The sequence below is a fragment of the Aquarana catesbeiana genome, linkage group LG04 (assembly GCF_042186555.1).
Source record: "Aquarana catesbeiana isolate 2022-GZ linkage group LG04, ASM4218655v1, whole genome shotgun sequence".
NCBI lineage: Eukaryota > Metazoa > Chordata > Amphibia > Anura > Ranidae > Aquarana > Aquarana catesbeiana.
In genome coordinates, this window is record NC_133327.1 from 591,509,594 (window position 1) to 591,525,115 (window position 15,522).

At 41.2% G+C, this 15,522-nt stretch overlaps 1 protein-coding gene across 1 annotated transcript in view; it reads left to right on the plus strand.

The window, feature by feature from the left end:
• The window catches only part of COMMD1 (copper metabolism domain containing 1), a 276,696-nt gene that overhangs the window by 99,668 nt on the left and 161,506 nt on the right, over window positions 1–15,522 (plus strand). Inside the window, exon 2 of the mRNA XM_073628175.1 lies at window positions 13,782–14,063. Coding sequence (XP_073484276.1) covers window positions 13,782–14,063 — 282 coding nt within the window. The remainder of the gene's footprint in view (window positions 1–13,781; window positions 14,064–15,522) is intronic.

The following is a 15,522-nucleotide window of genomic DNA, read 5'->3' on the forward strand; positions in this document are numbered from 1 at the left end:
TACATGTTGGCATTCATGGTTCCCTCAATGAACTGTTGTCACATTAAGAGATATAATAACATTTACAAAAATGTGAGGGGGTGTACTCACTTTTGTGAGATACTATATAATGTGATTGGTGTTGGGGTGTGCAGAGAGGAGTCACACTATGTTAAGGAAGATTATACTTTTTATACTAAATCTGAACGTTTGGCATTTAGGGGTAGTTTTTATTTATATTTTACTTGTTCTTGTAGCCTAAATGCAGCCTCGGAATCACACTGCCTTCTGGGATAGGTGTGACATTGTAATCCCAGAAGGCAGTGGGGTCCAGCCTAGGCCAGAAAGCAGGAAGTGTGCAAAGGTTGTTTTTAATGTGTTAAATTCCACTTCCACGGCATATGCCAGTCAACATTAAAGAGGAAGTAAACCCTGATGGGTTTTACTTCCTCTTTGTCTCCCTGCAAAGGTAAAGCATAATGGGCTACTATGCATCACATAGTAGCCCATTATGTGTCACTTACCTGAAACTGAAGCCTGCGATGTCACCGCTGTCCCCTCTTCCACGAAGCGTCCATCTTCCTTCCGGGTATCGTGGCTCCGGCGCTACGATGATGTCACTCCAGCGCATGCACGGCACAATCTCCTTTAGAAACGGCACGCTCGCCGTTTCTAAAGGAGTCTAAAGTGCGCCTGCGCCGTTGTCTACGGCGCATGCGTCATAGACATCAGCGATCGCCTTTTTTGTAAATATCTCCTAAACCATGGAGGTTTGGGAGATATTTCGAGCACCTACAGGTAAGCCTTGATCTAGGCTTACCTGTAGGTAAAAGTAGTTGTAACGGGTTTACAACCACTTTAACAATTAAAACTAGACATGCATAGTGGAAGCATATTTAGCTTGCTGAGTTTTTTTTATTTGTATTATTTATTTATTCATCGAGACAGTGCAGTAGTGCAAAAGTCTACCCCACTCTCCTTTTGTAATCTGGCGAATCTGGAAAGAATCTGTTTGGGATGTAGGAACATCCTCCTTGCTGCCTCTCACACAGAGAAAACCTGATGTAAAAAAATCACAGTATTAAGAAGTCTCTCAAAGCCAGCAATCAGATTCCAACCTACCTTGAAAATGTTAATGAGACTGGTGATACAGGAAGCAGAAATGGAGGGAAAGTTAAAAAGCATAGTCTTCAGTAAGTACAGCCCTACTGCCTTTCTGCTGATCATGTTAGGAGGTGTGAGTGCTTAATACAGTGAGGGGAAAAAAGTATTTAATCCCCTGCTGATTTTGTACGTTTGCCCACTGACAAAGAAATGATCAGTCTATAATTTTATTGGTAGGTTTATTTTAACAGTGAGAGATAGAATAACAAAAAAATATCCAAAAAAAGGCATTTCAAAAAAGTTATAAATTTGATTTGCATTTTAATGAGTGAAATGAGTATTTGATCCCCTATCAGTCGGCAAGATTTCTGGCTCCCAGGTATCTTCTATACAGGTAACAAGCTGAGATTAGGAGCACTCTTAAATGGAGTGCTTCTAATCTCAGCTTGTTACCTGTATAAAAGACACCTGTACACAGAAGCAATCATTCAATCAGATTTCAATCTCTCCACCATAGCCAAGATCAAAGAGCTGTCCAAGGATGTCAGGGACATAGGTGTGAACCCAGCCTAATACCCCTAATTAAATTCTAGTGGAACCAATTGTCTTCAGAAGACACCTAATTAGTAAATGAAGTCCACCTGTGTGTAATTTAATCTCAGTATAAATACAGCTGTTCTGTGAAGCACTCCAAGGTTTGTTAGAGAACCTTAGTGAACAAAGCGCATCATGAAGGCCAAGGAACACACCAGAAAGGTCAGGGATAAAGTTGTGGAGAAGTTTAAAGCAACGTTTCGTTATAAAAAAAATATCCCAAGCATTGAACATCTCACGGAGCACTGTTCGTTCCATCATCCGAAAATGTAAAGAGTATGGCACAAATGCAAACCTACCAAAACATGGCCGTCCACCTAGACTGAAAGGCCTGGCAAGGAGAGCATTAATCAGAGAAGCAGCCAAGAGGCCCATGGTAACTCTGGAGAAGCTGCAGAGATCCACAGCTCAGGTGGGAGAATCTGTCCACAGGACAACTATTAGTCGTGCACTCCACAAATCTGGCCTTTATGGAAGAGTGGCAAGAAGAAAGCCATTGTTGAAAGAAAGCCATAAGAAGTCCTGTTTGCAGTTTGCGAGAAGCCATGTGGGGGACACAGCAAACGTGAAAGAAGGTGCTCTGGTCACAAGAGACCAAAATTGAACTTTTTGGCATAAAAACAAAGTGCTTATGTGTGGCAGAAAACTAACACTGTACATCAACCTGAACACACCGTCCCCACTATAAAATATGGTGGTGGCAGCATCATGCTGTGGGGATGCTTTTCTTCAGCAGGGACAGGGAAGCTGGTCAGAGTTGATAGGAAAATGGATGGAGCCAAATACAGGGCAATCTTAGAAGCAAACCTATTAGTCTGCAAAAGACTTAATACTGGGGCGGAAGTTCACCTTCCAGCAGGACAATAACCCTAAACATACAGCCAGAGCTACAATGGAATGGTTTACATCAAAGCATATCCATGTGTTAGAATGGTATTAGTACAAAAGGATACAGCGCTAGCAACTAAGACACCATAAAATAAATTAAATCTGTGAAAAAAAATTGTGCAGATATCACTACAATAATCTGGATGTGATCAAAAATGCACTGGGTGCTGAGCAAAACAAGTAGCATATAATAAAAAATTAAATATTGCATAGAATACCACTAACAATTGGAAATTGACATTTGGTAATAAGTGATAAATATATAAAACCGGACACACATAATGTGATATGATTCAGGATGGATGTGCACGTTCCCTAAGGTAAGTCCCACTGGTCAGTGATGGCAGACTTTCGGCTCCAAAGCCTAAAAGGAATACATACAGTCACCTGAAATGCTCCAGTTGCTACAAGAAGAGCATAAAATTACATTACATTTACGTTTTTGGTTGTAACATGACAAAATGTGGAAGATTTCAAGGGGTGTGAATACTTTTTCAAGGCACTGTGGGGCAGCCCATTGAAGTGAATGGGCTTCCTTATGTACAATGCGTGAAATAGTGCAACAAAAACCCTGCTACAGGATGTGTGAACAGGGCCTAAGGTATGTTTGTGTTTTTGCTCATTGATTGCTGAATAACATTATTGACTCATTAAATGCTTTCACTTAGAAATTACTTAGAAATTCATTTCACCTAGAATTACCTTTTTAAAAATCTTCTTGCCAAGGTTTGGGACTGAAGTACTCAAAAGCCTGGATGCAGTAGTTGGAGTAGATGGGCAATATTCATGCCAGGTAATTGCATGATAAAGACCAACATTATAAAGGATCTAAATGCAGTTTATTAAAATGATAAAATGCCTCTCTGGAACTAAATATACAGCATACATACATTTTTCTATTATGCATTTATGCAGAAAATCTGATAAAAACAAGTCCCTTGCAGGTTTTTTCTAAGCACATTTAGGCCCGGGTTCACACTGATGCGACAGTCGCTCCGACTTTGAAGCACTTGTCGCATCAGAAGTCGGACCCCATTCTGTGCAATGGAACCATTCTAATTGGTGCGACTTGAGTTGCTTTGGCTTAGAAAAAAGGTTCTCCACTACTTTAGGTCTGACTTTGGTATGACTAGCATTGACTTCTGTCAATGCAAGTCCTACCGAATTTGACTGGGGTCTGACTGCAAAGTTGCGGGCTCACCTGTGCCTAAAGCACCTCTAGTTTCATTTCATAGGAGGCATTTGGTAAAGGCAAGTTCCTATAGATCTGATTTATTTTTTCTGGTTATTTGTAGCTGCTATATATGTCTTCCATGCTCGTATAGGCAGTTACAAATCACCTGTGTGCTATAATCACTATCAACTGCAGTCAATAAGAGTAGTAGCTACTACAGTTGGCAGATTCATAGTTTGCTTTGTAATTGAAAGTCATGTACTCAACGACTAAAAATAGATTGAATTGCTTAAAGCGGCATTAAGCCCAAAACCAAAAATTGAGTATATTGCAGCTTACCAATCCTTACATGTAGTGGCTGTGTTTGTTTTATTTTTTTAGCCTCCTTCTCTCTAACCGCTATATCTGCAAGAGAGCTTGTTCTTTTGAAAAACAATAGAGTTACTGGCCAGATCACCAGGAAATAATAAGGGAAAGAGAGCCTAAAAAAGAAAATAAATGCAGCCATCACATCTAAGAATTGGTAAGCTGCAATATAATAAATATTTACTTTTGGGTTTAATACTGCTTAAGGCCCTATCACACTTGTGTGACTTGTCCTGCGACTTGGGACTGCAAAGTCGCATGATAAGTCATACTGCATGATTTTCAATGAGTACCATTCATATCTGTGCAACTTCAAGTCGCAGCGACTTCAAAGTAGTCCCTGCACTACTTTGGTCCGACTTTGAGGCGACTTTAGGTCCCTAGACCTCAACAGTATACACGCATTGCTTCAAGTCGCGTCAAAATCATGCGACTTTCATAAAAGCCTTTCACAAGTGTGAAAGGGGCTTAAGGCACAGATCTTTCATTGAGTGTATTTGTTTTTCTTAGAAACATAAATGCCAAATGTCACATGGCTTTACACAAATCCAGAAAAAATAGCTTTAAACTCCCACACCCAAAAACCTGTTGCAGCAATAGCAGGGTAGTAGAAGGATGCCTAGGCGATTAATTGCAAGCCTTGTGCTACACAAAGGTAGGGCTCCACAATGGAGAGCCTTGGCCTACACAAGCAACTAAATAGCTATGCTACTGAGAGATTTAGCTGCTTGTTGACAGCAGTCTCATTAGAATTAAAACATACAAGTTGTTGGGAGTCCTTAGTAACTGAAAATGAGACACACTTAGAATGTTTTGGACACAAAACACAGAAACAAACCTGATTCCTTCTCTCATTTAGTAATAAAAACTTCTTGCCTGCTATGTGACCTCAGCACTAGTGCTCCGGTTTTTATTGTAATATGTTTTTTAAATTACCTGAAGTATTGCATAAAGGAAAATGCAGCAGGAAATTTGAGTTTCATTGCTAAGGCAGGCCATCGATGGTGTAATTTTCTTTCCTGCAACCATGGGTTGCAGGAAAGAAAATCTCTTGATTTCCTCATCAACACAGTTAGTCATTGTTGATGGGGAAATCCCTCCCGCAGAGCTATTGTGTTCCCGATGGGAGGGGGGTTCGGGGAGCCGTCCCTCCCGGGAAACCACAGTGATTATTGCCAGTGGCTACAGCCGATGGCTATAATCGCATGCCAAATATCCAACATGCTGGTTGTAACTGAGACCACCGATGGATCGACTTGGGTACATTCAGCCTGCTCATAGATGGTTCGAATACTGACCAGTCCCTGCTGAACCAGACGAGATTTGAACTAACATCAAAATGAGTAAGGCTAGACAGCGGTGGGAGCATAGCTAGAATCTACGACGGGGAGATATCACCAGGGAAGTCATCTAGAGATTGAAAAATTTTCAACTAGTATTAGTGGATTGTGTAACAATGGGCACCAAATACCACCAAGCAGGCCCGGACTGGCCATAGGGCACACCGGGCATTTGCCCGGTGGGCCAGGGGCCTCCGGGCTGCATGTCTTAGGAAGAGTGACCTCTTGATGACTGGGCCGCACAGCGGGTGGTGAGCGGCAATCGCGGTCTGGACTAGGCTGACACAGACCACAGCCGCCACTCACCTCCCGCTATGTGGCTGTGCCTAAAGCATGGGGTGCAGAAGAAAGCGGGAGAGACGGCTCCTGTGACACACAGGAAGTGCTTGCAGGGGACAGACACCTCCTGGGCTGGCCGCTGGAGATATTGCTGCACTCAGGGGACAACAGCGGCCTCTCTCCTAGAACTGTGATGGCTGCACAGAGAAAACCCTAAACTGATCCAGTGTGTTACAGCCAAAGTCCTGCTCTGTAGCGGCAAAGCGGGGGATGGGGGTGGGGATTGGGGCTGTCTCTTTGCTAATCTGGGACTTTCTCCTTGCTGGTCTGGGGCTGTCTCCTTGCTGGTCTGGGGCGGTCTCCTTGCTGGTCTGGGGCAGTCTCCTTGCTGGTCTGGGGAGGTTTCATTGCTATATGGGGATGTCTCTTTACTGGATTGAGATGTCACTCAGAATGTATATCCCATCAAGAAACCACGCCCGTGAACGCCCGCTCCCCATCTTCGCCACCCCCCTCCCCCGGTCTGGGGGTCCAGTTTAAAATGCCTGGGCCTATTTTTTGTTCCAGTCCGGGTCTGCCACCAACAGACAATAAATAATACTAAAAGCAGTGTATTTGGACTTTAAAGGTGCCAACAATTTATAGCAGAGTCTCAGACTTTTCAGTACAAGGGCTAAATTGTATATTTTACAAATATACTCAGTTTACCGCCCCCTACATATCAGAGTCTCCCCTTATATCAGGGTCCCTATAAGAAGCAGTGACCAACTGATCTGAATACTCAGTTTGTGCACTGAGTCTGAGGATACACCACTGTCCCTAGCTGCATGCTAGATAAAACATAGTGGGCCAGATTTTGGAGACTCCTGATTTGTAGCATCACAACCATCTATTTATAACAAATTTTAATTATTGGACAAACTTGATTAAAATATTACACAAATTAGAAATTATTAACGCATAATAACAATACATCAGCATATATAGTATATGGATATACAAAAAGAATCCTCTGGAAGCCTACTCTCTACTTCCTTGGCTAAAATGGCTGGGGCCAAACATATACCTTTAACGAATAACAAAGTTATCCTAGATAAAATTATAGTAAATTCAAATGTCATTCCCATACTGTCTGTGTTACTTTAAACATTGTCCTGCTTCAGAACAAATTAGAAAGAAAACCTACAGCCTGGTGTAAATTGCCCCTCTTTGTTATAGGTAGGGTTAACCTTATCAAAATGACGTGGATGCGGAAATTGCTAAATATTCTCCCATAATTCCCCTGGCTACCCCAGAAGATACAGTATTTAACAAAATGGAATCCCTCTTCAGTGCCCTAATTTGGAAAGGAAGAAGGCCTAGCATAAGGCTGGAAGCTCCCCAATTGCCAAAAGATGGTGGTGGTCTAGCGGTTCCCAACCCTAAATTATATTTTCTGGCCTCCCAAATACGTCACATTGCAGGGTGGGACAGTTTACATTTACAAGATCCCATTCAGCGGATACGCTCATCACCAAATGCCACAAGATCCCTTAAGCCGCGTACACATGATCGGATTTTCTGACGGGAAAACATGACAGGCTGTTGGCGGAAAATCCGAACGTTTGTACGCTCCATCGGACAATTGTTGTTGGATTTTCCGCGGTCAAATGTTGGATAGCAGGCTTTAAAATTTTCCATGGACCAATATCTGTTGTCAGATTTTCCAAGCGTGTGTACACAAGTTTGTCGGACAAAATCCAAAGTACAAACCTGCATGCTCGAAAGCAAGGATGAGCCAGAAGCGGTCGGTCTTGTAAACTAGCGTTTGTAATGGAGAATTGACATTCGTGACGCTGCAAATTATGAAATCTCGAAATGCAGCGCACATTCTCTTCTTCTTTAATGGGATAATAATGAAGCTGCTTTGCTGGTGATAATGATGGAGTTCTGCCAAACATATTTTAAAAGGCTTTTATTTTCTAGTGATATCAAGAATAATATTATTATGCTTTTTTTTTTTTTTTTTTTTGCTGGTGCAAGTTACCACGACACCATTATCCTGTAGTTTCTAAGATCAAAGATACAACTATGTTGGTGTCCCTTGTAAATTTTACATTGTATTTTTTAAAATGTAACTGCCTACTCCCAAACTGTCATTTGAAGTAAAACACATAGCCAAGTATTATTCTACACAATTGTTTTTATTGTGCATTAAAAAACGAAAACAAAATTAGACATGCTATCTACCAATAGAACTTAACCAAAAAGTGCATTCTATGCATCCAAAAATATAGAAAATATACCAAATCAAAGCATTATTCAACCAAAAAATAAAATAAAAGCCTCATGCATGTATCCTACTACTTAACCCCTTCCCGCCGACCGTACGCAGATATGCGTACTCGGCTTTCCGGGGTTATACCTGCAGCTGCAGGCATCATCCCGGTACCGTTGTTTACAGCGGGCGATCAGCTACCCGAGTATAACAACCGATGTGGCTAAAAGCCGCTCGGTTGTTATACCGGAGGAGCGGGAGGGGACGTCCCCCCCTCCCGCCGCTGTTACCGGGCCTCCCGTGCGATCGGGAGGCCCGGTGTCCAATCGGGTACCTTCGGCGGCTGGGGGCGGGCTGGAACGAAGCTGTGAGCGGCTTCGTTCCAGCCTTCTCGTTGTAAACGCGGAAGCGACGTCATGACGTCACTTCCCGTTTACTCGGCTGCCAATGGCGCCGAATTTAAAAAAGTACACAGTGTTCAGAATCGCCGTTTTCGGCGATCTGAATACTTTGAAGTATAAAGGAGGGATGGGGGGTCTAAAAGACCCCCCATCCCTCCATAAAGAGTACCTGTCACCCACCTGTTACTATCACAAGGGATGTTTACAATCCTTGTGACAGCAATAAAAGTTAAAAAAAATAATTTTTTTTTAAAACACAATTTATGAAGTAAAAAAATTAATTAAATAAATAAATTAAAAATTTTTTTTTTAAAGTGCCCCTGTCCCCGCGAGCTCGCGCAGCGAAGAAAACGCATACGGAAGTCGCGCCCGCATATGTAAACGGTGTTCAAATCACACATGTGAGGTATCGCCGCGATCGTCAGAGCGAGAGCAATAATTCTAGCCCTAGACCTCCTCTGTAACTCAAACCTGGTAACCGTAAAAAATTTTTAAAGCGTCGCCTATGGAAATTCATAGGTACCGTAGTTTGTCACCATTCCACAAGTGCGTGCAATTATAAAGGGTGACATGTTTGGTATCTATTTACTCGGCGTAACATCATCTTTCACATTATACAAAAAAATTGGGGTAACTTTACTGTTAGGATTTTTTAAATTCATGAAAGTGTCCCTTTTCCAAAAATTTGCGTTTAAAACACCGCTGCACAAATACCGTGTGATAAAAAATATTGCAACAATCGCCATTTTATTCTCTAGATTCTCTGCTAAAAAATATATATATAATGTTTGGGAACTCGAAGTAATTTTCTAGCAAAAAATACGGATTTTAACTTGTAAACACCAAATTTAAAAAATAGGCTTAGTCATGAAAGGGTTAATATAGGGGGTCAACAAGGGGTCCATCATCCTGATATAATTCCAAAGATTATCTGGATTATTCTCCTGGAGCTCTCGCAGCAAAGGCATATGACATAATTGGTCACCATTAATAAAGCGACCAATTTTTTGGTCCAAGAAAGCCTCCTCCTCCTGTTCCTGGACTGAACTTTGGTCAAAGCAATAACTCCAAGGCCAATAATAAATAACACGCTATATCCTCTGATTCCGCAACATGTCTGGTTGACGAACGGCCGCTCAGAAAACAACTGAAAAGCATGAAATGAAAAGCGCGAATCAACACTCACCAAACTTCTACTAACATGAAATTAGCAGAAGGAGCCCAAAGGGTGGCGCTAAAGAGCTGAAAAACCACATAGGACGTCACTATGTTCGTGTTTGTTGGCCAACAATTCCTTTCCGTTCGTATGCAAGACAAAATTCAGGCACACGCCTTCGGACAAAAGTCTGAGGCTTTGTCTGCGGAAAATCCGATCGTGTGTATGAGGCATTAGTCTCTCTAATGGAAGATGGGCATTTTCAATCTAAACGGTAGTACCCTACCCTTCTACTGATTCGCAAAGAAGTGCAGACAGTGACTGAACATTCCAGAAACTCTCAGTATATGCCCATATGGAACAATCCCAGCTATCTGATATTAGGTAAATTGGAGGGATATGACCACTGGAAGAAAGTGAGCATCATATTTCTATACCAATGAAGAGGACACGCTAATGTCTTATCAATCCATTGTCGATTGATAGCAGGTCTCTCACAAGCTGTTTTTTCAATACCTACAACCTCGCCACGCTATACATAAGTAATCACACTTATTTCTGATGTTTTACAACCCTTCTGTAGTTCTTAACCACTTCCGGTCATGTACTGTGAGTGGAGATATCTGAATGATGCCTGCAGCTACAGGCATCATCCAGATATTTTTTATTTTCAGCCGGCGATTCCCTACAGTCTAAGGCCTCTTTCACACTAACGATCCGTATGTCCGTTTTTCATCCTTCCGTTTTCGGATGAAAAACGGACATACATGTATCTCTATAGAGCGTCGGATGTCAGCGGTGGCATGTCCGCTGACATCCGACCCGCTCCGATCCGAAAAGTGTAACGGAGGAAAAACCTACTTTTCCATCCGTTTTCGGATCGAATTGGGTGACGACGGACACTACGGTCCGTCGTAATCCGATTCCCCCCATATGGGAGAGCGGCGCTCTGACAGGTCCGTCGCCGCACAGTGTGCAGTGATGGACCTGTCATCTTCCTGCTCAGTGGGGATCGGCGGAGTGATCCCCGCTGAGCAAGCGGATATTCACGGGGCGGATCATCACTGATCCGCCCCGTGAGAAAAGCCAGCGATTCCCTACAGTGTAAAAGCCACCTTAGTGGCTGTTTAGCCACTTGATTGCCTTTACAGGCGGTGGGAGGGGATGTTGTGTGTCCCCCCCCCCCCCGGTGCTTCACTCTCTCCCGTGCGTTTGGGGAGCCAGAGAGTGAACCCTCTGGCAGTTTACCATAGAGATGGCCAGGGACCATCAAGTCCATATCTATGACCCTTTTTACTGGAAAGCCTGAAATCTATTTTTAATTTTTTTTATCTCGGGCTTTCCAGCATAGAGGAGCGGTCATGCCCTATTCCTATTACAAGGAATGTTTACATTCCTTGTATTAGAAATAAAAGTGATTAAAATAAAAATTTAATGGAAAGTGTAAAAAAAAAAAAAAAAAAATTCAAAGCGCCCCTATCCCCTCGTGCTCACACACAGAAGCGAACGTTTACGTGGGTTGGGCCTGCATATGTAAACTGTGTTCAAACCATACATGTGAGGTATCACCGCGAGCGTTAGAGCAAGAGCAATATTTCCCCACTGTAACTCTAAACTTTTAACCTGTCAACATTTTTTAAAGCATCGCCTATTTTTTTAAGTACTGCAGTTTAGCGCCTGTTCCACGAGTGTGCGCAATTTTAAAGCATGACATGTTTAGTATCTATTTACTCGATGTCTTATCTTTTATATTTTACCAAAAATTGGGATGTCTATTGTGTTTTCTTGCCTTAAAATTCATTAGCGTGTATTTTTACCAAAAAAATAGCGTTTGAAAAATTACTGCGCAAATACCGCGTGACATAAAAAATTGCAACAACCACCATTTTTTTTCCCTAGGGTCTCTTCCAAAAAAATTGTATATAATGTTTGCAGGTTCTGAGTAATTTTCTTGCAAAAAAAAGATAAATTTTACATGTAGGAGAGAAATACCAGAATTGGCTTGGGTGGCAAGTGGTAATGGTGGCCCCCTCAAGTACTTCCAAAGGGGTTTGATATGAGACTTATACTCTACTCTCTTAGTGACAGCGAGTTCCAAGATACACTTGCGATGTAGAGAGGGCTGGAGGGCTTGAAGCGCTACCTGCTGTATCTATTTCTCCTTCCCCTTGTTGCCCAGGTGCTCTATCACTGCCGGCACATTAATTCATATGTTCTGGCAGTGCCCTAAATTAATCTGATATTGGTCAGCAGTCTTTGAATCTATTTAAGACTTGTGCTCCATTCATTCCATTTGACCCTAAGGTTGCCTTCCTGAGCCTTATTTGACCCTAAGGTTGCCTTCCTGAGCATTATCCCTAAGGATATAGTATCACTGTCATCCAAATGCCTGCTGGTGAGGTTATTGTTCCACACACATAAACTCATTGTTCAGCCTCGGCTATCTCCTGGTCCTCCCACCTTTCTATAATGGTGTAACACAATTAATGACATCTTGGAGAGAAAAAAACTAACATAACAACATAGGGGTTGTCCTAGGAAGTACCAAAAAATCTGGTTCCCCTGGTTATTTCCTTCATTGGCCTGCTCGTCCAACTCTTATCTACACTTGTTTATAGCGGTTGTAAAATGTTGGACTTTTTTTTTTTTTTCTTACCTGCAAGGCAAAGGCATAATGTGCTAGCATGCATCGCATATGTTCACTGATCGCCGCCATTACTAGTAAAAAAAAAAAAATATACTAAAAATGCCATAAATCTATCCCCTATTTTGTAGACGCTATAACTTTTGTGCAAACCAATCAATATATACTTATTACGATTTTTTTTTTTTTTTCACCAAAAATAGGTAGAAGAATATATATCAGCCTAAACTGATGAAGAAATTTGTTTTTAAATTATTATTTTTTTTTAGATATTTATTATAGCAAGAAACTAAAAAATATATATATTTTTTTCAAAATTGTCACTGCAGAGGTGATCAAACACCACCAAAAGAAAGCTCTATTTGTGGAAAAAAAGAACATCAGTTTTGTTTGGGTACCATGTCTCAGGACCGCGCAATTGTCAGTTAAAGTGATGCAGTGCCGTATCGCAAACAATGGCCTGGTCAGGAAGGGGGCAAACCCTTCCAAGGGTGAAGTGGTTAACTGAATAATCTTTTATCTGTTAAGCTAAGGGCTAGTGAGAACTACTTATGTCCAATATGAAGCCTGTATTTCTGTACTCTTTGGGTCAACTTCCAATTTTATATGTTCTGCTATGTACATCATTACTTTCTACACATTGTATCGCACACCGTGATATGTAGGTGATATCTCTGAATATTTCAGATTTATCTAAGGAACGGAATTTTTTTAGCTGTTAATTTGTATGCCTTTTCTAATTGTCTGTCTGCTTTTGTACTCCGTAAACCAAATGAAAAATTGCATAAATACAGTATTAAGTGATTAAAAAATATTCATCTGTCATAGAACCATAAACTGAAAGTGGCACAGTTCATTCAACGCGTTTCACTTGAGCTTCCTCAGTAATATAGGGGAGCTCTGTAATTATGCAAATACATATAATTTGTATCATGGTATGTTTATAATAACATCACGTTAACTTATAGAACTTAAACAAGTTAAAAACTCATGTACATGTGTACATGAATTTATGTTTATGTCTCTGTTTGTATCTATGTTCTTGAAGAAGCTTAGAGGGAAACATGTTAAATGGACAGTCCTGCTTTCCATGTATGGTTCTATAACAAATGAATTTTATATCATTATATCTAGGATGGCTTTATGTTCTTTTTTAAGGTATAAAGGTATATATAGCCTAAGGCATGTTAATCTGAGAAGTAGAGAGCAGATTTCTAAAGGATTCTATCTGTATACCTTTATATCCATGTATATAATGATTTATTGTTATTATGCAATATCCATTTTATTATTTGTGTAGCATTTTATTTAATTTTGCACAATAAACACAATGATTAAACATTGTAATAGTTGTCTGTCTTGCTAATAATGGTTGGCACTCTTAAAGTTCCAACATACCTTTTTTCTTTTTGTTTTATTTATTTTTTTAAAAAGCCAATGGGTGCATCAACTTGCTAGCATCAACCCAAAACTGAAATATTAGTTTTAAAATGGACTTGACCCTCTGTATTTTAAGCATATACAGTATAGAATACAATATTCCGCATGTTTGCTCTCCATAGCTGACAAATCTTTTTTTTTCCTCTCCTTTATCTTAAGTCTGTAGTGTCTGCAGATATGGATGCAAACCAGATTGAGGCTTTTCTAACAGCACAGACTAAAAAGCAAGGAGGAATCACGGTTGAACAATCTGCAGTCATCGCTAAGTTTTGGAAGAACCACAAAAGAAAGATTCGGGAAAGCATGATCAACCACACCAGATGGGAGAACACCCTTAAAAGCTTAAAATGGAGGGTAGATGTAAAATCACAATCCAGGTACTCGGACCAAGTCAGCAATGCTGCTGCTGTGGTGGAGATGGAGATTGGGGCAAATGACAAGGTGAGCAACATCTGAATATACTAGTGTTCTGTACGCCTCTCATTGGCAGGTGGTGGGATTCATTATTATATTTGTACATCTTGCTGTTTTGATCCTGGCTAGTTTCAGAAGGACCTGTTACATCCTGACAAGCAAGCAAAATGCAGTTTTTGGCTCTGACAGACAATCAACCTCTTTTTTACTCTAATTTTGATAAGTATCTTGTTATTAAGGTGGCATTTCGGTACAACATGGTACTATTTGTTTTAATAGTGTTTTGCAAGTGTTTTGTGTGTATATATTGATTTTAAACCCGTAAGAACATACATTGTAGATTTAAATGAACCTAAAACACCAAAATTAAATAAATGGCAGTTAACTATATAAGGCGCCTTTCACGCGGGCTTTCCGATCAGGTCCATCTGTCAGTTTTTCAGGTGGACCTGATCGGATGCTCCATTCAGCCCTTTGGAGCGGCGGATGTCAGTGGTCACATGTCCGCTGACGCCAGCTGCTATCCGATCTGATCCTGTTCATGAAATCCAGACGGATGGAGACCCTATTTTCCATCCGTCTGGCGGAGGGGATCGGATGAAAATGGACAGCCGGTCCATTTTCATCTGATCTCCACATAGAGATTGGGACTCTGACAGGTCCGTCTTTACACAGTGAGCGTAGACGGACCTGTCATCTGCCTGCTCAGCAGGGATTAGTGGATAGATGCCCCCCCCGCTAAGTAAAGCGGAGTCTGTCAAGTGGACCACTGTGTGAAAGAGTCCCTAAAGTTTAGAGTGTGCAGGTGAAATATTCTCAGACCTAAGTCTTTCCTAGATACACATAATATAACTGAATACTAATATTTATAGGTAAAGTTGATCCAAGGAACAACCTCTTGGGGGATCAGAAAGGAATTTTTTCCCCTTCCATTCATTTCAGTGTGTCTTTTCACACTGGGGCGGTGCGCTTGCGGGACGTTAGGAAAATTCCTGCAAGTAGCATCTGTGGGGGTAGTTTGGGAGCGCTGTACACAACGCTCCCAAAACGCCCTGCCCATTGTAATGAATGGACAGCGCTTCCAAAGTGCCTAAAAAAGCACTACACCTGCCCTAGACTACCGTTGATAGCAGAATGGATACTAAGAGTTGTTAAAATGTATCTTATTAAAAAGAATACTATTCTTCAAAAAGCTGACAAAACATGTGAAAGCTGGATACGTTTTAAAAACTCAGACTCCTGTAAATCTTTATTGGAGACAGCTCCAGATCTCACCCTGCAATATAATGTGTTTAATTAAAAACAGGCCATAAGATAGAACATGATTTTATTAATAGCACAGTGTCGTCGCCCCCCCCCCCCCCCCCGAAAGTTGGTTACTGTTTTTTTCAACTTTGAGACTGTTCAATGTCACAGGCCTCTTGGACGTTCCCAATTTACTAGAAACTGTATAATACTGCATTTTACTATTGCTGGGTGTAAAAGT